We start from the raw sequence: 27713 nt of genomic DNA, 5'->3' as shown, positions 1-27713 counted from the left end.
AAAATATTATTATTAAGCAAAGGTATAAATGTGTAATTTTATGAAAGCATTTTGTGTCTCACAGTGTAGATATATCGCTTAATTATGGATTATTTAACCCTTTTAACCCTGGTGTGTTTATTTCTTTCTAATTAAAAGTCTAACCTGAATTTTAAATCAATGAATAAAGAGTAACAGTGACCGTACCATGCATATAGGCTCAATAGAATTATAAATTTCAAAGAGTTTTGTTAAATTCGTTTATAATATATCAAAGTATAGCCACATTAAATCTTTAAAACAAGTTAAATCTAAACTTTAAATTCTATCTTCAAACAATTTCCTGTATGATCAAATCATCTTTTATGTATATAATTTTCAGAAATGAATACTGTACCTTGTAATAATAATATAATAATATTTATTTTGAGCAACACATATTTAACAGTGGCACACATACAACATTTAAGCATATCAAAATATGTTTATACCTCCATGATTTAAGCAACACAATTACTTTAAAAAAAAAATATACAAAAACAATAGAAAATAAAAACTGAAACTACCTGTACAACTTGTCATATTTAATTAATAGGATACCAGTAACCCATACAGACTAATACATTTACATCCCACTCAATATCACCTCACAGGTTTCACGTGGTTAGGCCAGTATTACTACGATAAAACGCTTCCCCAAGGCGGCGGATCTTCGTGTCAAATATTCAATAAGTTTTCTGACGGAGTAAAATTTTTCCTTATAAAAAAGTTAAAACAGCCCAATAACGTGAAAATATTAGACGACATCCTCGTCATTGAAGACACACACCAACTGTGTGCGAACTCCTTGAAGATATCCAAGGCGCTTGCTGACCGCGGTGGCATACCTCTAGCACCGCACAAAACAATTTCACCCACCACCACCATTTCCTTCCTGGGTATTGAACTTGACTTACAGAAAATGTAAGACAGGCTTCCATCTGAGATAATAAAATTACGTTACTCCCTTTAAAGTTCAAAACTTCACTCAACTAAATTGAGAGCCCCCCAATCTCTTTGAAAAGCTACAATTTGCCACCTGGGATATACCCTCTGGACTGGCGTTCCTAAGAAGGCTTAATGCCCTAACGGCCGGTCTAACTAACCCCTTTTCAACTATTCACCTTTCTGACTCAGCAAAGGAAGATCTCCAAATTTGGGCCGACTTTCTTAGCAAACACAATGGCGTTACTATTTTTCACCCCCACAAAAATTTGACTCGCAGCGTTTACATTTCTCCTCTGATGCCTCAAAAACCGCACTTGGTGCGACCTTCCAAAAGTTCTGGATTCAAGGCCGCTGGCCGGAATCTTGGAAAATGTTCGACATCATAGTTCTCGAAATTTACCCCATCTATGTCATGCTTTCGATTTTTGCAAAACAGCTAGCCAACACCCATGTAGTTTTCCACTGTGATAACCTAGCTGATGTATATGTGCTTAACAAAAAAATTGTCATCAAACGAAAAGGTCATGAGAGTGGTTCGCGCTATCGTCCTTTTGTTACTACTAAACAACATTCAGTTTACAGCCAGGCACATCCCTGGTAAGCAAAACAGGATATGTGACGCTCTTTCTCGTTTTCAGGAAACGGAGGCCATGCTAGAGGAGCACAGTATGAACCGCACACCGCTAAAGATACCAAAGCACTTACAACCAATCTACTTCGAACCACTAAACAACTCAAGATCCTCACACGAGAGCTAATGTGGAACTCATTAAAATGGACCTGAAATGGATTTTCGATTTTTTTCATTTTAGAATGATGTTTTGGGGGCTATTAGGTGTTGCTAGAATGTATATTGTTACAAAATATAAATTGGCCCTTTTGGGGAAAGCCCCATTTGAAAATCAAAAAAATTCGCGGGTGACGTCACTTTGCGAATATATTCCTATCCCTCCAATGGACAATTTGCAGTTTTTTGGCTATAATTCTTGAAATCTATGGATTATTTTCTAAAAAATGCTTGTGTATTTGCAGAAACGTATTTAGAATTTTTTTAGATAAAATTATTACCGTATAAACGGTTATTCATCGAGTAAATGACGATTTAAAATCTTAAAATCAACGGTTTTTTTTCTGGCAATACCGAAGTTGGCCTGGCAACGTTGTCCGGGATACAGCTCCGTGCGCAATGATGCGTATCCATATTTTCCGTTCGTGTATTTTGTATCATTCGTAATTTATACTGCTAAAATATGTTAGTTTCTTTAGTTTTTAGTTTAGCAGAATTAAATTAGTAATAACTAATATGAGATGATTATTTATTTGTCACGAATCAGGCAGTTCGAAAACGAATTTTATTCATATTTTACTTTGGCTTGACAATGAGCGCAGCAAGTTGTTGATATCGCTTTGGTCCTTGGATGCACATGAAACGGAGCCTCGCCGCATGATGTGGGTGGTGGATCGACTCCGCTCACTGGATTGGGGGCCTAGGCCTAGTAAAGGTTTGGGAGGTAGGCCTTCTAAATTCGGGTTTTAGAACAAACGAAGTACATTTTAGGGACCTATATTTCAACAACATTAGATATTGAATAAATCTTTCCAGGCCGTCGATCATTCACTGACTATCGGGCGGCATACACGCTCTCTCGATATCATTGTGTGTATATGTGACGTCGTGAATATAGAGGCTTCCGACGGCCGTTGAAATAGAATATTGCAATGGCGTGAGTAATTTTCGCTAATTTACCATGGTATCTTAAAATTTCGTTTACTCAAAATACTATACATTTTGTTTTTATTTGTATGGGTTTGTGTTAATTTGATACATTTAAATAACATGTGTGAATTTCTTGAAAATCGAAATTCCATTTCAGGTCCATTTTAAGCAAATGGCACCATTTTAACCAATTCAGGAAATCACTAAGCCTTCCGCTACCAGTGACTCCACAGACAATTGTTCTCTATGTAAGTAAGCTGACTAAAAATGCACTGGCGATTTCCACGATTCGAAACTACCTTAGCCCAGTGTCATTCGTGCACAGGGTATCATTTCTGGAAGACCTTACCGCAAATCCAGCAGTCGGCAATTTATGCAGAGGAGTAGCGAAACAAAAAACAAACTCTCCATCCAAACCAATCAGACCGCCGGTCACCTCCGACATTCTTGTAACGCTAATTGGACATATGCGAGGTAGCATGAAATCCAAATACGAATTCATTCTATACAGAGCCTTGTTCATAATATGTTACTTCGCATGCCTCAGAGCCAGTGAAGCAGTAGTCTCCAAGGCCGCAGAACACACACTAATGCTATAAACAATTAGCTCGCCATGCTAGTCTGGAACATACACAGTTTAACACTCATTCTTTCAGAATTGGTCGAGCTACCGACCTTCACCAACTTTGACACTCTCACCAAGACATTTTGATTTTTGGACGATGGTCGAACCACATAACTTTGTCAAATACAGCGTTGTAAATATGGGTGCTGGCTGGTTGGCATATTTCCTAAGCATGACTGGGTATTAAGCGTCAAGCTTAAACAAACTTTGATACTTATTTTTTCTGTATAACGTTTTACTTATTTCATTTTTGTTTTCTTTCGGTGACAGCATAGGTTGCACCGCCAATTATAATCATATGTTCAATCGGAGTCAACACGTTGCTCCAGGTAGACTAATAAGTTATTTATATGTTTTCGGTGTCAACATGGTTGCACCGTTTATTAAACTCAATTCTCAAACGCGTACTGGAGTCAACACATGTTAGTAGTAAATAAGGTACTTCAGACCCGACCTTGATGTATTTCCTGATTACGTAATATCCGCCAGGTGTTTCTAATGAAGGTCGTTTCCGCCAGGTGTTTCTAATGAAGGTCGTTCTTTTCCTGATTACGTATAGTTATGTAATTTCCGCCAGGTGTTTCTAATGAAGGTCGTTTTTTTCCTGTTATTGTAATAGTTATGTAATTTCCGCCAGGTGTTTCTAATGAAGGTCGTTCTTTTCCTGGTTTCGTACTAGTTATGTAATTTCCGCCAGGTGTTTCTAATGAAGGTCGTTCTTTTCCTGGTTTCGTAATAATTATGTAATTTCCGCCAGGTGTTTCTTTGTCTCTTATTTATTAATTTTTGGCGCGATGTTCTGGTACGTGGTGAGTGACGTCATTACGTTATTTATGATTTAAGACGGTGTAACAAAGTGAAGCGGTTATTGTTGTACTATTTTCCAGTTGTTTTTGCATATTTTTGCGTAGAGTATCTCTTTTCAGTATTTCATTATGTCTGGAAGTATATATTTTTCGCAAGGGAGTTGTGCAGATAATGTTATAATAATTAGCGATGATGAGGAGACTGTTGTTGTTCCAGGCAGTGATATAGATGATCGTTACACGGAGGCCGAAGAGGTTATCCCCGCCGGTATAGATGAAGGAGTCGAGAGGAGTAACAGGCCTACAAGTTGTATATTCACGTACGTGGACGAGGTGGAGAGAGAATTTATGTTGAAAATGGAGCGTTTGGTTAAACAATTGTTTGCTGCTCAAGTGTTAGCCAAGTGTTGGGTTTTAAGTAAAGCGGCTTGTTATGGTTGTGAATTTGACAGGAGCAGTCAAAAAGATCATGATTTTTGTTGTATGAAGTCTCTAGAGGAACAGATTGACTATTTTTATCGGGAGGTTCTGGATAAGAAGTATGTTTCAGTCGATACCGTTTACAACGAACTAAATATGCACGGAGAATATTCATTGCCTCGGTATAGACATTTCGTTTATTTTCTTGTCAATACCCTGATTAATTCAGAGGCTATTTTTAAGCTGTTGTGCGAGGATATTTAAATTGTGTTTCGCACGTGTCACGGAAACGATTGACCGGAAATAACAATCATTATCTTTTTAATTACTGTACTGGGCTACTTCTCTACTGAGCTGCATATATATCCTGATTCAAGCGTAATCGTTCGTTTCACTCTCTGTAACTCTCTACAGTCTATAAACATGAGTTTCAACTGTTTACCTACTCCGAAATTAGCAATTGGTGAGAAAGCCCGTAGGACTATGAAAAGAGTTATGGGGAGTTCTAATGGTCAAGCTGACGAGTGTAGCAGTTTAAAATTACCAACGATGGCTTCTACATCAGCGAATATAATGGATTCTATAAAATCTTTTAACGGTCAAACAGATGAGTGTAAAGGTTTGAGTAAAGCCTCAGGAATGAGCGCCCGAGATTTTGCCGTAATGACCGATGGTGTACCAAAGATTTCCATAACTTCAAAGAATCGGATTTTCTTGTCTGAAAAACGCCATGTAGTGGCCCAGCGATGGGGTGACGATGTTTATGTTTGTCTCAGAGAGTATTACTAAACGGAAGAATATGGTGCCTTCAAACCTGGACCTCTAGGTATTAATTTACCCGTTCTGCTGTGGCAAAAACTTTTCAACAATATTGATTTAATTATTCAGTCACTGGAAGACTTACAAAGAGACATTAACATGGTGGAGGCAGTAAGAATCCCCCTTTCGGACATAATTCATGTGGTAGTAACTGGAAAGAAGAACAATTTGTGTGTATTCGTCGCTATTACCAGTCTGAAGAAGGAGGAAAGTTTAAACCCGGTAAAAAAGGTGTAAACCTTCCAAAGAGTCAGTGGTTCAAGTTAATTGAAAAACACGGTGAAATACAAAAGATGATTGAGGAGGTTGGTAATGATAATGCAGCTACTGTTGAAGGAGGTGTTGACAAAAACGTTAATGGAGGACGTTTATTCAATTCAGAACATCATTTGCTACCTCCTGATAAGTTATCGGTGCAAAAGATAATAGGGGAAAATTTAGACTGTGATTACCTTCAACTTCTTGATAAAGGAGCAGCCGATACATTGTTTAAAAAATGTGAGGAAGAGATTGACTATTTTACCGGTGATTTTGCAAAGGTGAAAGTGTATGGAAAGTGGTTTAATATTCCTAGAAAACAGGTTAGTTCCATTATGTTTTTATCCGTGGTTTTGTATTAATGACTTGTTAATTACTTGTATATCGTTTCCTTTGTTTTTCTTTATTTACCGCTGTGTAGCTATAGGTGTAATTTACTCTTTTACTGTAAATTATTTTATTTAGGCGTGTTCATTTACATCTCGCCAAATAATAAATGACTTTCTTTGTATGGTTTCCTCTCTGCAGGTTTCGTTTGGCAATTCAGGCTTAACTTACAAATATTCAGGCAATACAGTACCAGCTTTACCGTGGCCACCATTCCTGAAAGATCTCCGCGACCTTTTAAAATCGGTTACAGGACATTACTTCAATTTTGTTTTGGTCAACCGGTAAATATTCTTGTTTATTATTTTATTTATTTATTTATTTATTTATTTTTATTGATTAAAAGGGTCTATAGTTTACCTCTAAAACGATTGAACATTATCAGTATTCATACTGGATGATTTCTGCAATTTGTTAGATAAGATTGTTTTAATGGATAATTGGGGTTTTTTTTAGTCTCATCTTAAAATATCTTATTTTCTATTGTATTTTGTCGTTACTCTATAGATATGCTACTGGAAGTGATTACATTGGCGAACACAAAGATGATGAGAAAGACATGGATCACTTTAGTTCAATCGCCTCTGTATCATTGGGGCAAACACGTATGTTTAGATTTCGACATGGTGATGCGCGAGGTAAGAGTCCCAAAAGAATCATTGAGCCAGTAACTGTTGATCTTAAACACGGTACATTATTAATGATGAATTATCCCACTAATGAGTACTGGTACCATTCACTGCCTAAAAATCAATCCATCAAGCTACCAAGAATAAATCTCACGTTTAGAGATATTTAAAGATGAGAGAAATGTTACGCAAACATTACAGTCTTTAATAGTGATTGCAGATCTCAAGAATATCAACTGTTCATGATCTGTTCTCATTTAGTATAGTAGTACCAGTTGAATTATTTTTGTGATGATATTCCTACAAATGGTTGTATAATTGTATTGAAGTTAATTCACTTAGATTTTGGCCTAATTCCATTGATCGTTAATAATCATGTGATTGTTTGTCATTGTGTGGATAATGATTAACTTTACGAATAATTTCTTAAAAGTAACTTGTAATGTATTTCTAATTGTTAAATACAATTTTTTATGTTTTTAATAAGTGTGTAAGTTTTTCTTTAAAGCATTTTAATCGTAATTTCAAGAGTAATATGTACTTGTAACGTTTGAACCGGACTGGTAGATTAAACAAAAAAAAAACAAAAACAACAAAAACAAAACACGTTATAATAACACTAATAATAGCACATATTTTCGTACATGTATCAATGATTTATCTACATATGTGTGATTAATATTATTACAATAAAGACCATGTACATCTACGATATTTTTACTGTAAGTGGTATTGTAAATAAAAATTATGAATTCAATCGTGAGAAATGACCGATATCTGTGTATTATTTTATATTACTTTTATCATAATTGCAAAAAAAAAAAAAAAATTCAGAGAAATCATAATTATCGAATACAGAAAGACGTTTTGGTTACCAATTGTATTTCTTGACACTTAATACATTTTAACAGAAAACAAGACCTTCAACCGGAGCCAAAAGTGGAAATTTGTTTACGTGCAGGTTATTGCCATTAGATATTCTTAGAACTACTTTGGTTTTTATAAATATTGTCACTTTTTTTCTACACGTTTATCTACCGAGATTTTGTTTTCCTTTTTATGAATCTTCCGTTGTTCATAAGCATTATTAATTTTTACAGGCCTTGTTCTTCGCTTTGCAGGCTAAATCTTATAACGGCATAGGCCTACATTTTAACGGTTCTTTGTAAATATCCTCTTATTGATTGTTACCTTTAGTTCTCTGAATGTTTTAATTTACCGTAGATGATGAAAAAATCCATTAATCTAGCACCATTTAATAAAAAAAAAAGGTTCCGCAGTAAATGGTTTATTTTTTATGGTATTGATGGAATCATCGAGGCACAATATTAGGCTGAAAAACATGACGTCACTATTTTAAACGGTTTATCATACAAGAACAATTAACCAATCACAAAACTGAGCTACTGATTTGCGTAGAAGTTTCTGGAAATGACAAATTAAGGAAACACGTACACATTAATAAATATATATTAATTTTTATATAAATAATAGACAAAACAAAAGGAAATACACCAAACAAATCATTTTCGTTATGAATTTATAATAACTTTAAATTTTGTCCATCACAGGAGACGCGTTTTCCAATTGTAAAACAGTTTCGCATTGCGTCGCAACACATGCACATACTGCAAGTACCGTACCGTACTGTAACAAGTCTACTGATATGTATTTTGTTGGTCACTCATCATTTTAGCCAACACATTATTTAACTCATCAGGTGTAATATCTTTTCACAAATCCTTTATATCTTTACTTTTTCTTGACAACTCATAACAAACAAGAATAGTACTCTGAATGAGTGTGGGAGAGGTGTGTGGGAGTCCCATTCAACTAAACCTTGCCAATTTGTACTCGACCTACGATAAAACCATTTTTTAAAAGTCAACATAGCGACGCGAGAAAAAATTGATAATAGGGATAAAAAGTTTTTCTTGCATTGTTATACAGTAATCTATGTTTTTCGGTGTTTACACCATCTCATTGTTTATAATTACGTTTGTTAATATCGATAGTGTTTCTCTAGCAGAGTTATATTACTTGTTTATACTCGTATAGTTTGCAGTCCTCCATGTTGTTCGTATATTTTGTAAAAAGTGTACTTATGATTACTTTTAAAAACCAACTCATTTTATTTGCATTTTATCTACACCTCATGGTTAAAATGTGTTGTTTTTCATAGAGTGTGATGCTGCTTAAAACGTTATACTAGTATAACCACCAAAACGGTTTATTATCTGTAGGAAATCATCAATTGTAACATGCGGTAAACAATACAAATTAGTTTCACAAATTATTAAAAAATAGCACAATTGTTACAAATGAATTTAAGAAAATAAAGGTGTACAGATTTTATTTCGAAAAAGTGTAGACCTAGACCTACAAAGATAATTTTACATAAAGTGTACAGAATAAATTAACAAAAAAAGGTCACACATACATTAAACTAATTCTTATAAAAGTGTACAGTGTACTTTGGTTATCAGGTATATCAACTTTAGTATTTTAAGTATAGGGCCTATTTGTGGCAAACACACGGTTCCTTTTAATTGTGGGTAGAGGCCTTTTGCCGTTCGTAATTCAAACTGTTCGTAAAATTGAAGTTAATATTCTGAGATTAGGCCTATAGCCTATGATTGCAGCTTATACTAGTCAACGGTCTAAAAGAGCTGTATTGCAGGATGCTAAACATAAAAGTTCATTAATAAACAGTATATTATAACGATAAAGAAACGAATGTACGATACACCAATATAGCAATACAATAACTGATTAACTGAAAACTTGAAGTCTACTGTATTCCTACAATCATTCAAGTAGACATTGTTTGCTGAGTGTATGGTACTTTCTCCAAAGAGAATTCGAACGATGGGCTTTCGGACGTGTTTCTACGGTTATCAGAACGGGTCGATAATGAAAAAAAAAACAAAAAAAAACAAACAAACTGCCTACTAACTCCCAAAAAATCAATACCTATAAATAAGCTGAACCTACCCCACTAAATAATCTCTTCCATACATCAAAATCGACCGAAAATGATCTGGACATTGAAAAGTGGACACGGTCGTCTGTTCTTCTTTTCTGTTTCCACGGCTTGGGACGACATCCCTGCTAGTGATGTACGGTAGCCATGCGGTCTACACACTTATGATGACCACATCGCATAACATGTTCAGGGAACTTATTTTTCAACTCTCTGATACAATGTTTAAATACAAGTAGACTGGAAACCATTTAGGAACAGGGGTTTCTAATAATAGAAGTTGTTTAAAACTTTAGTTATTGTCAAGGGGAATTGTTCAAGACTTGGAGTAAAAATAGTCAAGACCGGGGGAAAATGGTCAAGACCGGAAGAAAATTAAATTTCACCATTTTATAAGTTTATAGTCATTTATTGTGTTAAAATTCATTTATTATTAGACCTGTATACGTATTCAATAACAAAAAATAACTTTGTTACATTAATAACATATCTTTAGTGGTTAAGGTAATATATTATTTCTCTGTATACTGACGTCACAAATATAGATAAAGAGAGACTGTAACTAAATGTTTATTACTTATTAGGGTTACAGGGAGAGTTCCATACAGCATTAAAAGGTCAATTAATGAGCCACCCAACTTAATTAAGTACCGGTACTTAACAAATGTGCTCAAACTCAATAAGGGTTACAAATCTACAAGAGACTGTAACTAAATGTTTATTACTTATTAGGGTTACAGGGAGAGTTCCATGCAACATTAAAAGGTCAATTAATGAGCCACCCAACTTAATTAAGTACCGGTACTTAACAAATGTGCTCAAACTCAATAAGGGTTACAAATCTACAAAAGAGGACATTTTATTTTTAAACCAGGGTTAAACATTAAAAGGTCAATTACTTGAACTCTGAACATGGGAAAAATACTTGTGTCAATTGACACTTGAACTTGACATCTATACAAGGACGAATAGACTGTGACAATTAACCATGACTTCTGGTCCAAAAGCATGGGGGTTTCAGTTTTCGACTTCGTCGAAATTTGAGAGCCCCCTAATAAAACGGCTGACCAGAGGTCATGGTTAATTGTCACAGTCTATTCGTCCTTGTATAGATGTCAAGTTCAAGTGTCAATTGACACAAGTATTTTTCCCATGTTCAGAGTTCAAGTAATTGACCTTTTAATGTTTAACCCTGGTTTAAAAATAAAATGTCCTCTTTTGTAGATTTGTAACCCTTATTGAGTTTGAGCACATTTGTTAAGTACCGGTACTTAATTAAGTTGGGTGGCTCATTAATTGACCTTTTAATGTTGCATGGAACTCTCCCTGTAACCCTAATAAGTAATAAACATTTAGTTACAGTCTCTTGTAGATTTGTAACCCTTATTGAGTTTGAGCACATTTGTTAAGTACCGGTACTTAATTAAGTTGGGTGGCTCATTAATTGACCTTTTAATGCTGTATGGAACTCTCCCTGTAACCCTAATAAGTAATAAACATTTAGTTACAGTCTCTCTTTATCTATATTTGTGACGTCAGTATACAGAGAAATAATATATTACCTTAACCACTAAAGATATGTTATTAATGTAACAAAGTTATTTTTTGTTATTGAATACGTATACAGGTCTAATAATAAATGAATTTTAACACAATAAATGACTATAAACTTATAAAATGGTGAAATTTAATTTTCTTCCGGTCTTGACCATTTTCCCCCGGTCTTGACTATTTTTACTCCAAGTCTTGAACAATTCCCCTTGACAATAACTAAAGTTTTAAACAACTTCTATTATTAGAAACCCCTGTTCCTAAATGGTTTCCAGTCTACTTGTATTTAAACATTGTATCAGAGAGTTGAAAAATAAGTTCCCTGAACATGTTATGCGATGTGGTCATCATAAGTGTGTAGACCGCATGGCTACCGTACATCACTAGCAGGGATGTCGTCCCAAGCCGTGGAAACAGAAAAGAAGAACAGACGACCGTGTCCACTTTTCAATGTCCAGATCATTTTCGGTCGATTTTGATGTATGGAAGAGATTATTTAGTGGGGTAGGTTCAGCTTATTTATAGGTATTGATTTTTTGGGAGTTAGTAGGCAGTTTGTTTGTTTTTTTTTGTTTTTTTTTTCATTATCGACCCGTTCTGATAACCGTAGAAACACGTCCGAAAGCCCATCGTTCGAATTCTCTTTGGAGAAAGTACCATACACTCAGCAAACAATGTCTACTTGAATGATTGTAGGAATACAGTAGACTTCAAGTTTTCAGTTAATCAGTTATTGTATTGCTATATTGGTGTATCGTACATTCGTTTCTTTATCGTTATAATATACTGTTTATTAATGAACTTTTATGTTTAGCATCCTGCAATACAGCTCTTTTAGACCGTTGACTAGTATAAGCTGCAATCATAGGCTATAGGCCTAATCTCAGAATATTAACTTCAATTTTACGAACAGTTTGAATTACGAACGGCAAAAGGCCTCTACCCACAATTAAAAGGAACCGTGTGTTTGCCACAAATAGGCCCTATACTTAAAATACTAAAGTTGATATACCTGATAACCAAAGTACACTGTACACTTTTATAAGAATTAGTTTAATGTATGTGTGACCTTTTTTTGTTAATTTATTCTGTACACTTTATGTAAAATTATCTTTGTAGGTCTAGGTCTACACTTTTTCGAAATAAAATCTGTACACCTTTATTTTCTTAAATTCATTTGTAACAATTGTGCTATTTTTTAATAATTTGTGAAACTAATTTGTATTGTTTACCGCATGTTACAATTGATGATTTCCTACAGATAATAAACCGTTTTGGTGGTTATACTAGTATAACGTTTTAAGCAGCATCACACTCTATGAAAAACAACACATTTTAACCATGAGGTGTAGATAAAATGCAAATAAAATGAGTTGGTTTTTAAAAGTAATCATAAGTACACTTTTTACAAAATATACGAACAACATGGAGGACTGCAAACTATACGAGTATAAACAAGTAATATAACTCTGCTAGAGAAACACTATCGATATTAACAAACGTAATTATAAACAATGAGATGGTGTAAACACCGAAAAACATAGATTACTGTATAACAATGCAAGAAAAACTTTTTATCCCTATTATCAATTTTTTCTCGCGTCGCTATGTTGACTTTTAAAAAATGGTTTTATCGTAGGTCGAGTACAAATTGGCAAGGTTTAGTTGAATGGGACTCCCACACACCTCTCCCACACTCATTCAGAGTACTATTCTTGTTTGTTATGAGTTGTCAAGAAAAAGTAAAGATATAAAGGATTTGTGAAAAGATATTACACCTGATGAGTTAAATAATGTGTTGGCTAAAATGATGAGTGACCAACAAAATACATATCAGTAGACTTGTTACAGTACGGTACGGTACTTGCAGTATGTGCATGTGTTGCGACGCAATGCGAAACTGTTTTACAATTGGAAAACGCGTCTCCTGTGATGGACAAAATTTAAAGTTATTATAAATTCATAACGAAAATGATTTGTTTGGTGTATTTCCTTTTGTTTTGTCTATTATTTATATAAAAATTAATATATATTTATTAAAGTGTACGTGTTTCCTTAATTTGTCATTTCCAGAAACTTCTACGCAAATCAGTAGCTCAGTTTTGTGATTGGTTAATTGTTCTTGTATGATAAACCGTTTAAAATAGTGACGTCATGTTTTTCAGCCTAATATTGTGCCTCGATGATTCCATCAATACCATAAAAAATAAACCATTTACTGCGGAACCTTTTTTTTTTATTAAATGGTGCTAGATTAATGGATTTTTTCATCATCTACGGTAAATTAAAACATTCAGAGAACTAAAGGTAACAATCAATAAGAGGATATTTACAAAGAACCGTTAAAATGTAGGCCTATGCCGTTATAAGATTTAGCCTGCAAAGCGAAGAACAAGGCCTGTAAAAATTAATAATGCTTATGAACAACGGAAGATTCATAAAAAGGAAAACAAAATCTCGGTAGATAAACGTGTAGAAAAAAAGTGACAATATTTATAAAAACCAAAGTAGTTCTAAGAATATCTAATGGCAATAACCTGCACGTAAACAAATTTCCACTTTTGGCTCCGGTTGAAGGTCTTGTTTTCTGTTAAAATGTATTAAGTGTCAAGAAATACAATTGGTAACCAAAACGTCTTTCTGTATTCGATAATTATGATTTCTCTGAATTTTTTTTTTTTTTTGCAATTATGATAAAAGTAATATAAAATAATACACAGATATCGGTCATTTCTCACGATTGAATTCATAATTTTTATTTACAATACCACTTACAGTAAAAATATCGTAGATGTACATGGTCTTTATTGTAATAATATTAATCACACATATGTAGATAAATCATTGATACATGTACGAAAATATGTGCTGTTATTAGTGTTATTATAACGTGTTTTGTTTTTGTTGTTTTTGTTTTTTTTTTGTTTAATCTACCAGTCCGGTTCAAACGTTACAAGTACATATTACTCTTGAAATTACGATTAAAATGCTTTAAAGAAAAACTTACACACTTATTAAAAACATAAAAAATTGTATTTAACAATTAGAAATACATTACAAGTTACTTTTAAGAAATTATTCGTAAAGTTAATCATTATCCACACAATGACAAACAATCACATGATTATTAACGATCAATGGAATTAGGCCAAAATCTAAGTGAATTAACTTCAATACAATAATACAACCATTTGTAGGAATATCATCACAAAAATAATTCAACTGGTACTACTATACTAAATGAGAACAGATCATGAACAGTTGATATTCTTGAGATCTGCAATCACTATTAAAGACTGTAATGTTTGCGTAACATTTCTCTCATCTTTAAATATCTCTAAACGTGAGATTTATTCTTGGTAGCTTGATGGATTGATTTTTAGGCAGTGAATGGTACCAGTACTCATTAGTGGGATAATTCATCATTAATAATGTACCGTGTTTAAGATCAACAGTTACTGGCTCAATGATTCTTTTGGGACTCTTACCTCGCGCATCACCATGTCGAAATCTAAACATACGTGTTTGCCCCAATGATACAGAGGCGATTGAACTAAAGTGATCCATGTCTTTCTCATCATCTTTGTGTTCGCCAATGTAATCACTTCCAGTAGCATATCTATAGAGTAACGACAAAATACAATAGAAAATAAGATATTTTAAGATGAGACTAAAAAAAACCCCAATTATCCATTAAAACAATCTTATCTAACAAATTGCAGAAATCATCCAGTATGAATACTGATAATGTTCAATCGTTTTAGAGGTAAACTATAGACCCTTTTAATCAATAAAAATAAATAAATAAATAAATAAATAAAATAATAAACAAGAATATTTACCGGTTGACCAAAACAAAATTGAAGTAATGTCCTGTAACCGATTTTAAAAGGTCGCGGAGATCTTTCAGGAATGGTGGCCACGGTAAAGCTGGTACTGTATTGCCTGAATATTTGTAAGTTAAGCCTGAATTGCCAAACGAAACCTGCAGAGAGGAAACCATACAAAGAAAGTCATTTATTATTTGGCGAGATGTAAATGAACACGCCTAAATAAAATAATTTACAGTAAAAGAGTAAATTACACCTATAGCTACACAGCGGTAAATAAAGAAAAACAAAGGAAACGATATACAAGTAATTAACAAGTCATTAATACAAAACCACGGATAAAAACATAATGGAACTAACCTGTTTTCTAGGAATATTAAACCACTTTCCATACACTTTCACCTTTGCAAAATCACCGGTAAAATAGTCAATCTCTTCCTCACATTTTTTAAACAATGTATCGGCTGCTCCTTTATCAAGAAGTTGAAGGTAATCACAGTCTAAATTTTCCCCTATTATCTTTTGCACCGATAACTTATCAGGAGGTAGCAAATGATGTTCTGAATTGAATAAACGTCCTCCATTAACGTTTTTGTCAACACCTCCTTCAACAGTAGCTGCATTATCATTACCAACCTCCTCAATCATCTTTTGTATTTCACCGTGTTTTTCAATTAACTTGAACCACTGACTCTTTGGAAGGTTTACACCTTTTTTACCGGGTTTAAACTTTCCTCCTTCTTCAGACTGGTAATAGCGACGAATACACACAAATTGTTCTTCTTTCCAGTTACTACCACATGAATTATGTCCGAAAGGGGGATTCTTACTGCCTCCACCATGTTAATGTCTCTTTGTAAGTCTTCCAGTGACTGAATAATTAAATCAATATTGTTGAAAAGTTTTTGCCACAGCAGAACGGGTAAATTAATACCTAGAGGTCCAGGTTTGAAGGCACCATATTCTTCCGTTTAGTAATACTCTCTGAGACAAACATAAACATCGTCACCCCATCGCTGGGCCACTACATGGCGTTTTTCAGACAAGAAAATCCGATTCTTTGAAGTTATGGAAATCTTTGGTACACCATCGGTCATTACGGCAAAATCTCGGGCGCTCATTCCTGAGGCTTTACTCAAACCTTTACACTCATCTGTTTGACCGTTAAAAGATTTTATAGAATCCATTATATTCGCTGATGTAGAAGCCATCGTTGGTAATTTTAAACTGCTACACTCGTCAGCTTGACCATTAGAACTCCCCATAACTCTTTTCATAGTCCTACGGGCTTTCTCACCAATTGCTAATTTCGGAGTAGGTAAACAGTTGAAACTCATGTTTATAGACTGTAGAGAGTTACAGAGAGTGAAACGAACGATTACGCTTGAATCAGGATATATATGCAGCTCAGTAGAGAAGTAGCCCAGTACAGTAATTAAAAAGATAATGATTGTTATTTCCGGTCAATCGTTTCCGTGACACGTGCGAAACACAATTTAAATATCCTCGCACAACAGCTTAAAAATAGCCTCTGAATTAATCAGGGTATTGACAAGAAAATAAACGAAATGTCTATACCGAGGCAATGAATATTCTCCGTGCATATTTAGTTCGTTGTAAACGGTATCGACTGAAACATACTTCTTATCCAGAACCTCCCGATAAAAATAGTCAATCTGTTCCTCTAGAGACTTCATACAACAAAAATCATGATCTTTTTGACTGCTCCTGTCAAATTCACAACCATAACAAGCCGCTTTACTTAAAACCCAACACTTGGCTAACACTTGAGCAGCAAACAATTGTTTAACCAAACGCTCCATTTTCAACATAAATTCTCTCTCCACCTCGTCCACGTACGTGAATATACAACTTGTAGGCCTGTTACTCCTCTCGACTCCTTCATCTATACCGGCGGGGATAACCTCTTCGGCCTCCGTGTAACGATCATCTATATCACTGCCTGGAACAACAACAGTCTCCTCATCATCGCTAATTATTATAACATTATCTGCACAACTCCCTTGCGAAAAATATATACTTCCAGACATAATGAAATACTGAAAAGAGATACTCTACGCAAAAATATGCAAAAACAACTGGAAAATAGTACAACAATAACCGCTTCACTTTGTTACACCGTCTTAAATCATAAATAACGTAATGACGTCACTCACCACGTACCAGAACATCGCGCCAAAAATTAATAAATAAGAGACAAAGAAACACCTGGCGGAAATTACATAATTATTACGAAACCAGGAAAAGAACGACCTTCATTAGAAACACCTGGCGGAAATTACATAACTAGTACGAAACCAGGAAAAGAACGACCTTCATTAGAAACACCTGGCGGAAATTACATAACTATTACAATAACAGGAAAAAAACGACCTTCATTAGAAACACCTGGCGGAAATTACATAACTATACGTAATCAGGAAAAGAACGACCTTCATTAGAAACACCTGGCGGAAACGACCTTCATTAGAAACACCTGGCGGATATTACGTAATCAGGAAATACATCAAGGTCGGGTCTGAAGTACCTTATTTACTACTAACATGTGTTGACTCCAGTACGCGTTTGAGAATTGAGTTTAATAAACGGTGCAACCATGTTGACACCGAAAACATATAAATAACTTATTAGTCTACCTGGAGCAACGTGTTGACTCCGATTGAACATATGATTATAATTGGCGGTGCAACCTATGCTGTCACCGAAAGAAAACAAAAATGAAATAAGTAAAACGTTATACAGAAAAAATAAGTATCAAAGTTTGTTTAAGCTTGACGCTTAATACCCAGTCATGCTTAGGAAATATGCCAACCAGCCAGCACCCATATTTACAACGCTGTATTTGACAAAGTTATGTGGTTCGACCATCGTCCAAAAATCAAAATGTCTTGGTGAGAGTGTCAAAGTTGGTGAAGGTCGGTAGCTCGACCAATTCTGAAAGAATGAGTGTTAAACTGTGTATGTTCCAGACTAGCATGGCGAGCTAATTGTTTATAGCATTAGTGTGTGTTCTGCGGCCTTGGAGACTACTGCTTCACTGGCTCTGAGGCATGCGAAGTAACATATTATGAACAAGGCTCTGTATAGAATGAATTCGTATTTGGATTTCATGCTACCTCGCATATGTCCAATTAGCGTTACAAGAATGTCGGAGGTGACCGGCGGTCTGATTGGTTTGGATGGAGAGTTTGTTTTTTGTTTCGCTACTCCTCTGCATAAATTGCCGACTGCTGGATTTGCGGTAAGGTCTTCCAGAAATGATACCCTGTGCACGAATGACACTGGGCTAAGGTAGTTTCGAATCGTGGAAATCGCCAGTGCATTTTTAGTCAGCTTACTTACATAGAGAACAATTGTCTGTGGAGTCACTGGTAGCGGAAGGCTTAGTGATTTCCTGAATTGGTTAAAATGGTGCCATTTGCTTAAAATGGACCTGAAATGGAATTTCGATTTTCAAGAAATTCACACATGTTATTTAAATGTATCAAATTAACACAAACCCATACAAATAAAAACAAAATGTATAGTATTTTGAGTAAACGAAATTTTAAGATACCATGGTAAATTAGCGAAAATTACTCACGCCATTGCAATATTCTATTTCAACGGCCGTCGGAAGCCTCTATATTCACGACGTCACATATACACACAATGATATCGAGAGAGCGTGTATGCCGCCCGATAGTCAGTGAATGATCGACGGCCTGGAAAGATACGCGAAGCGTTAACACTAATACTAATTTATTCAATATCTAATGTTGTTGAAATATAGGTCCCTAAAATGTACTTCGTTTGTTCTAAAACCCGAATTTAGAAGGCCTACCTCCCAAACCTTTACTAGGCCTAGGCCCCCAATCCAGTGAGCGGAGTCGATCCACCACCCACATCATGCGGCGAGGCTCCGTTTCATGTGCATCCAAGGACCAAAGCGATATCAACAACTTGCTGCGCTCATTGTCAAGCCAAAGTAAAATATGAATAAAATTCGTTTTCGAACTGCCTGATTCGTGACAAATAAATAATCATCTCATATTAGTTATTACTAATTTAATTCTGCTAAACTAAAAACTAAAGAAACTAACATATTTTAGCAGTATAAATTACGAATGATACAAAATACACGAACGGAAAATATGGATACGCATCATTGCGCACGGAGCTGTATCCCGGACAACGTTGCCAGGCCAACTTCGGTATTGCCAGAAAAAAAACCGTTGATTTTAAGATTTTAAATCGTCATTTACTCGATGAATAACCGTTTATACGGTAATAATTTTATCTAAAAAAATTCTAAATACGTTTCTGCAAATACACAAGCATTTTTTAGAAAATAATCCATAGATTTCAAGAATTATAGCCAAAAAACTGCAAATTGTCCATTGGAGGGATAGGAATATATTCGCAAAGTGACGTCACCCGCGAATTTTTTTGATTTTCAAATGGGGCTTTCCCCAAAAGGGCCAATTTATATTTTGTAACAATATACATTCTAGCAACACCTAATAGCCCCCAAAACATCATTCTAAAATGAAAAAAATCGAAAATCCATTTCAGGTCCATTTTAATGAGTTCCACATTAGCTCTCGTGTGAGGATCTTGAGTTGTTTAGTGGTTCGAAGTAGATTGGTTGTAAGTGCTTTGGTATCTTTAGCGGTGTGCGGTTCATACTGTGCTCCTCTAGCATGGCCTCCGTTTCCTGAAAACGAGAAAGAGCGTCACATATCCTGTTTTGCTTACCAGGGATGTGCCTGGCTGTAAACTGAATGTTGTTTAGTAGTAACAAAAGGACGATAGCGCGAACCACTCTCATGACCTTTTCGTTTGATGACAATTTTTTTGTTAAGCACATATACATCAGCTAGGTTATCACAGTGGAAAACTACATGGGTGTTGGCTAGCTGTTTTGCAAAAATCGAAAGCATGACATAGATGGGGTAAATTTCGAGAACTATGATGTCGAACATTTTCCAAGATTCCGGCCAGCGGCCTTGAATCCAGAACTTTTGGAAGGTCGCACCAAGTGCGGTTTTTGAGGCATCAGAGGAGAAATGTAAACGCTGCGAGTCAAATTTTTGTGGGGGTGAAAAATAGTAACGCCATTGTGTTTGCTAAGAAAGTCGGCCCAAATTTGGAGATCTTCCTTTGCTGAGTCAGAAAGGTGAATAGTTGAAAAGGGGTTAGTTAGACCGGCCGTTAGGGCATTAAGCCTTCTTAGGAACGCCAGTCCAGAGGGTATAACCCAGGTGGCAAATTGTAGCTTTTCAAAGAGATTGGGGGGCTCTCAATTTAGTTGAGTGAAGTTTTGAACTTTAAAGGGAGTAACGTAATTTTATTATCTCAGATGGAAGCCTGTCTTACATTTTCTGTAAGTCAAGTTCAATACCCAGGAAGGAAATGGTGGTGGTGGGTGAAATTGTTTTGTGCGGTGCTAGAGGTATGCCACCGCGGTCAGCAAGCGCCTTGGATATCTTCAAGGAGTTCGCACACAGTTGGTGTGTGTCTTCAATGACGAGGATGTCGTCTAATATTTTCACGTTATTGGGCTGTTTTAACTTTTTTATAAGGAAAAATTTTACTCCGTCAGAAAACTTATTGAATATTTGACACGAAGATCCGCCGCCTTGGGGAAGCGTTTTATCGTAGTAATACTGGCCTAACCACGTGAAACCTGTGAGGTGATATTGAGTGGGATGTAAATGTATTAGTCTGTATGGGTTACTGGTATCCTATTAATTAAATATGACAAGTTGTACAGGTAGTTTCAGTTTTTATTTTCTATTGTTTTTGTATATTTTTTTTTTAAAGTAATTGTGTTGCTTAAATCATGGAGGTATAAACATATTTTGATATGCTTAAATGTTGTATGTGTGCCACTGTTAAATATGTGTTGCTCAAAATAAATATTATTATATTATTATTACAAGGTACAGTATTCATTTCTGAAAATTATATACATAAAAGATGATTTGATCATACAGGAAATTGTTTGAAGATAGAATTTAAAGTTTAGATTTAACTTGTTTTAAAGATTTAATGTGGCTATACTTTGATATATTATAAACGAATTTAACAAAACTCTTTGAAATTTATAATTCTATTGAGCCTATATGCATGGTACGGTCACTGTTACTCTTTATTCATTGATTTAAAATTCAGGTTAGACTTTTAATTAGAAAGAAATAAACACACCAGGGTTAAAAGGGTTAAATAATCCATAATTAAGCGATATATCTACACTGTGAGACACAAAATGCTTTCATAAAATTACACATTTATACCTTTGCTTAATAATAATATTTTATAATAATTCATTTTAACGGCACTACGCCTACATGATGATCATGGGTAGCTAATGGCATGGGGCTCCGACCCTGTATGCCACTTTTGGAAGTGTTTATATTGATGTTGCAAACAATTTCATTATCAAAATTTATATGTAGAAGACAAAACTGATTAATTAGTGTGCATGATGCATATAAGAAGTAATTACTGAAAACTATCATTGTAGTACATTTTTTATAGTATTAGTAGTACTTTATAGTATAAAGGGTGTATAAAGTTGTGCCTTTTCAAGCATGATTTGAGTGATAGTTGTTTTTGGGGTTGGCAATTATTGCGACAAAATTGTAATGTCCTTGACGTTATTAATGCCTAATTTCCGTGACAGAGATAAACCCTTATATCAATAACATATCATTGGGTTTTTTTTTTGATCTAATGTGATATAAAGGGATAATCGCAGAAACAGCACAGAACTCCGAATTCCTAAAAATGCTCTAAACATTAGTCCCAATCATAGTCGAGCTGACGTGGGTTTGGACTTCCAAATATACACAACCTTAAATTACCACTAAATTTCAAAAACGTTGCGCCGGTTCTGAATATTATATCTAATCTGAATGATATAGGCCTAAATGAATAATACTGATACTTGCAGAAACCGCAAAGAACGTTCAATGTATTGCATTCAAAAGACATGTCGCATTCGTGTAATATCTTATATCAATGACACGAACATATTAGGTTGTCAAAAGACAAAAAAAACTTGGAATTACTACTTAAAGCCACAAAACTGTTTGATCTTAACATTAACATACTCCCAGATCGGTAAAATTATTCCATCGACTACCTAAGTTTAAGGTTCAATATTAACCACCATTTGAGTTGTTTTTTTTTAGATACATTCCTAATTGTTTATATCTACCAAGCTATCTTCATTGTTTTCAGCTTGTGCCTTGATCCTTTGTTTTTATTTCTTTATTCCAGTTCACTCAGGCAGTGCTTGTTTGCTTCATATTCTCAATTTTATTCTTTCACTTATAAAGGACTAGTGGATTTATATTTAAATGTTTTTTTAATTTTCTGTTTTTTAACTCACATAATGTCTAAAAGATCGCAATAATAATGAAGCTTTTGAAATGGATGTAAAATATTCATATTCTCAATTTTGTAAAAGCACTTCCACTGATATAGGGCTAGTGTTGCCCATAATAATAATAATAATAATAATAATTTATTTGGAGATTACACTTTTACAACAGTGGCACTCGACCAAATGGAAGGTGCATCCATATATTATCCTAATTAAATACGATTTAATGTGGCTTTACTTTTATATATTATAATAATATTTTATAATTATTCATTTTAACGGCACTTTGATAAAACAATGTTATATATCATACTATTGCACCTTTATTCATGGGGTGACCTACTATAACCTTACACTATTATGGAAAAAAAGAAAAAAAAACAAATAAGAATTGTGAAAGTTAACCCAATGTACCACAGGTGTGACTTGGCTACACAATTGAAAAATTCATTATATAATAATATCATGTGGATGCAAAAACAAAATTGTATTATTAAATGTGCATATCATTTACTAGCAATTATACCCGCCCCAGGGCGGGTTTCAAAATTAGTTTACAGCCTTCTCAGTACATAACACCCGACGCCAGTATCTGTCTATACTCGCCAACCTCCACCCCTCTTCAATAACACCCCATACTCTTTCTTAAAAACAAATTCTTCCCAGTGATGGACAAATTCAATTCAACCTAAGCTTCGAATTGATAGGAGTATGCATAGCTACGATGGGTCTAATAATGGTTGAAGTACGTTGTAAATTGTGTAAATGAATAGGTGTCATATTGGCTGATAATTAAAATATGTAATTTAGATACTGCGGTCCCCCAGCCTTCTTTCTCCTTTCACCACCCCAGCCACCATCAACAAACCTTAACTCCTCCCCTGGACAGTTCAAATTTAGTAACTTTTCCTAGTACAATCCAATCATATAGGCTACTTCATTACGCTAGTATTTTCGCTCACCCCAGATACACTGGGTGATGTGTTGAAGCCGGTTCCAGTACAAATTGTGTTATTATCACTCCCAACCCATAATCCCTCAGTGGCAGTTTTCAAATGTAGTTTAAAACATTCCAAATACAGTTTCAGTCATGGTCATAGGCCTACATCCCCACCCCATGGATGTCTGTAATGAGACAATCCAAGAGACCGATACACAGCTGGATATGGTTAAAGTACTTTGCTAAATGTGTAAATGAATAGGTGTCATATTGGTTAATGAATAAAATATGTAAATCTATATACGCCTTGCTGAGGATAATTAAAATACTGTCAAACTTTTGTAGTATATTTTTACAATTCGATAGCCTACAACCCCGAGCCCTAGCAAAAAATGACATCACAAACCACCACTCCACCCCCCGCCCCCACCCCTCCCACAAAAACCCCAGGAGTCGGGGGAATTTTTTTAAATGTAGTTTAAAACCTTCCGGGTACAATTGCCATCATTTTGATACCCCATACGTATGGTTACGTGCAGACACAGAAATTTTTATAACGAACAAACATCGAAAGTGGGGGTTTTGACCACATTTTGGTCCCTAACTTGGATCCTAGGTGGCGGATGATGTTGAAATATAGCTTAGAACATTCCCGGTACAATTGCGGTCATTTTGATACCCCATATGTAAGATTACGTGCAGTAACAAAATTTTGTATAACCAACAAACAGACAAACAAACAAACAGACAAACTCTCTCACTTATAATATAGATTTGTCCAATATAATTTTATATATTAGTTTAATTTATTTTTCTAACGCCTAGTTTGACAGGCCAACTTTGAAATTGAAATAATCTTTTCGTTCGACACAATATTTCAGAGATACGTGAACATTTGATGATGGTCTATCCGATATGACTTTGTTTTTTTGTACATAAAAAGTGGACAATTTTGGTTTAGATCAATGAATGCTTAAAATTGTTTTTTTTTTGTGCTATATTTTTCAAGTTGATATCTGGAATACTATCAACGCTTTTATCTTATAATACGCGATATATTCATATTTTTTTACAAGAAAATAAAGTATTGATCACTAGCTTGTTTTTATGTATTTAATAACTATTCTAAGTTCATTTTAAATAGGCGTATGTTTATATTTTAATGATTCATGGTAAACAATTATAAACAGCTTCAATATTACACAGTAGGTTATTCAAAAGAGACGCACAATTTATACGGACGTGTTTTTAACGACAAAATTGACCAATCAAAATGGAAATAGTCAAAATACAATAATTTTATGTTCATTGGCTACCCCACCAACAACCTAAACTTCAAATAATAAAAGATCCCTGTAATACTGTATTTAAAAAAAAGCATATTTGCAACCGAAATTTCTTATTTTATAAATATAATATAAATTTACAATTATACAAAACAATATACAACTGCTTATAAAAAAGGAATTTAATTCAAGAATTTTAATTTAGTTAAAATATCAGGATTTCTTACTTCAATTTGATGTTTCCTTTAGAGGCGCTAAACTTTTGAATATATGATTTATTTATTTTTTGGTCATATGTTTTTTATATCATGTTATTATGTTATGTGCAAATAAAGTATTTACATAGTTGATATATATATATATATATATTATGCAGTGTAGCATAGGTGAAATTACGGGAGCCCAATATGAATTAGTTTGAAATGGTAAAAATTATTTTACTACAGTATAAGTAGATTAAAATATATAAGTTAATCTATGAAAATGATTATATATTACTGGCAGATTTTATCGATCTCTATCGTGCAAATAATACTCGTTATCGATATGAAATACGATTTGCACTTGAGTTTTTCTTCCTGCTGATCTGTAGCTTTAGTATAAACAATGTGAACAATGCCCAAACAGGGAGTTGACTAATAACTCCCTGGCCCAAATAAAAGATCGTAACAGTGTGAAAGTGCGTCACTCGTCGCCCAACATTGTTTGTGATCACTTCGTTATCGCATTTGATAAAAATGGACTGGAGGTTTTGTGTAGAGGAAGACAACATTGCTTATCTAATAATTAATAACACTAGGGCAATAAAGCATTCTGATGGTGAACAGTTAGGCAAGGTTATAAAATTTACCAAAACAACTAAAGGCAAAAACTGGCTTAAGGTAAGATTGTTGTGTTCTTCTAAATAATATAATTTTCTTTTAATGTTTTTAGGGAACCATTCTTCACCAGTCTTATTACTTTATAAAGATGTTTTATTTTCCATTTTGCAGTTTTAAAAAGTGTTTCAAGCCACGCAATTATTAGTTTTATTAGTATTTTCCCAGGGGCACAATCTTCAGCTGTTTAATAGGCCTATTATATTTGGATTTTATAGGCTTTCTGATTATAATATATATTATGATTTATTCGATTATTTATTTCATCTAATTAATTGAAATGTTGTTTCAGGCCTAAAACTAAATTGTAATATATCTTTACTATAGGACCATTGATACTAATTTTGTTGACCATTTTTTTAACATTAAAGTTTTATATATGATTTAAAAAATGCATTTTCATCAAGAGCACCAACACTGAATATTAGGGTGTAGTGTGTAGACTTAACAACTATATAAATTTCTATGTTTAGTTATTTATTTAATTAAAAACAATTTTGCAATACTATAGATTGTTACAGAAGAAAGCGACTGTAGTAGTACGCTTGCTGCAACCAAAGTATTGTGGAGCAAATTCAAACCGGACGAAAATTGCCCATTTTGCAAATGCAAGACAATTGACGACCTTACCAAAACATTGCAAACATTACGAAAGCGAAAAGCTCAAGATGCTGAAAACGTAACTACAAAGAGAACAAGAATTAACATAAAGACAATCGACGAAACAATCAAAGAAAAGATCATTGGTTAGTATATGAAACATTTGTTATTGAAGTTACATACTGTACCATGCCCCATGGACAAGCATAATTATTATCTGCTTTTGTTTTACTGTAGTTTACAATTAAACAAACGTTACTGTTTTATATTTTTTCAAATGTTTTGTTGAATATGTCACATAATAGTTATTCACTTTGATCTTGGATAACAAAAACTGTAATTTTAAACATAACTCACAATAACTATAGGCCTAACCATGATTAGATTTAATGTATCTACAATTCGTTACGTTAAATTAGTATAATCTGGCTAGATAAGTAATTATACGTACTAGGCCTATTAAAATATAAAGCGGATGAACACATTTTTCGAAGATGAACGAACTAAAGATATTTTGAACACAGGTTTTAACTTCTTATAGTTACTCTATTTTCTATTTGTTTTATTGTTATTTAAGTTTCAAACAGTTATTATAAAACGCATAAATAGATTCCGGTCATTCGATTGGACAATTTTCTTTCACATGACTACTACTAGCCTTGCAAACCCAGACCTAGCCCGGATGCTAACATACACTAGGCCTAACCTTCCTAGATATTGTGCAAAATACCTATATAAATTCAAAATTAACTAAAATATAAAAAAATAACATGTGCAGGGTGATCTCCATGCACTCAAGCAGGCAGGGGGTGATGATGTCCTGACACTACCTAGGCCTAGACTAAACGGCCTATACTGTATGGCAACGTTAAATTTTTAGGATATATATTGTTATTTAAAAAATAAAACTAATATTAAAATATAATGTCAATCATTTTTTGTAATTCATATAATTTAATAATGTATCCTTTTTCTGAAAATGTCCAACTTTGTATGTAAAACAATTTTTTAAAATGTTTTTTACTGATGTCGCAACTTGCAATTACTGTGGAATTCCCCATTTTAGTAAAAAATAAAATTGGTTTTTAAATATGAAAATCCTATCATAATAATAATACAATGACATATTTATATTAAGTTGTTTCATATTAGAATTGTGAAATACAGGTAAATGATTTCACTAAATTGTAGTAGTAGGCTGACAATATTAGTCACCGACACCCAGATTAGCCAGGACATAAGATTACTACGATGCTTGATCTAAATCCTGGGGAGAATACTTCCTTGTTGTATAATCATAAGATGTAATATTTAACAAACTGTCATTTTACGTTTATAGGTCTAGTTGCTGTGCCAAGAAGTTCGATAGTAGCGCCGCCATCGGACTTACTACTTCGCAAGATCGACCAAGATTTTGTTAAAAAAATTCAAGAAACGCTTACAAAGGACGGTCTGGTGAACACGATACTACCTGTATTGCTTAATAAAGAACATTACGATTTCTTTAACAAACAAGAATACGAGAAGTGTATTTTTTATTCACTTGGCGGAAATCATTTAAGAACAGCACTATCAACAATGAGTGAGAATATATTTAAACAATTAGAAGTGGCAGTCTATTTTGA

At 34.1% G+C, this 27713-nt stretch overlaps 1 protein-coding gene across 1 annotated transcript; it reads right to left on the bottom strand.

Moving 5' to 3' along the window:
- Positions 1–14488: 14488 nt before the first annotated feature.
- LOC140044066 (uncharacterized) lies at positions 14489–16328 on the bottom strand. The gene is made up of 4 exons (XM_072088547.1): positions 15973–16328; positions 15352–15784; positions 15004–15146; positions 14489–14780 (listed from the first exon to the last, which is right to left on the bottom strand). Exons 1-4 carry the CDS (start codon positions 16326–16328, stop codon positions 14489–14491), a joined length of 1224 nt encoding a protein of 407 aa, XP_071944648.1.
- Between the last annotated feature and the right edge of the window lie 11385 nt (positions 16329–27713).

This window comes from Antedon mediterranea, chromosome 3, assembly GCF_964355755.1.
Source record: "Antedon mediterranea chromosome 3, ecAntMedi1.1, whole genome shotgun sequence".
Lineage (NCBI taxonomy): Eukaryota > Metazoa > Echinodermata > Crinoidea > Comatulida > Antedonidae > Antedon > Antedon mediterranea.
The sequence above is the reverse complement of the archived record's forward strand: the minus strand, read 5'-3'. Positions and strand labels throughout refer to the sequence as shown.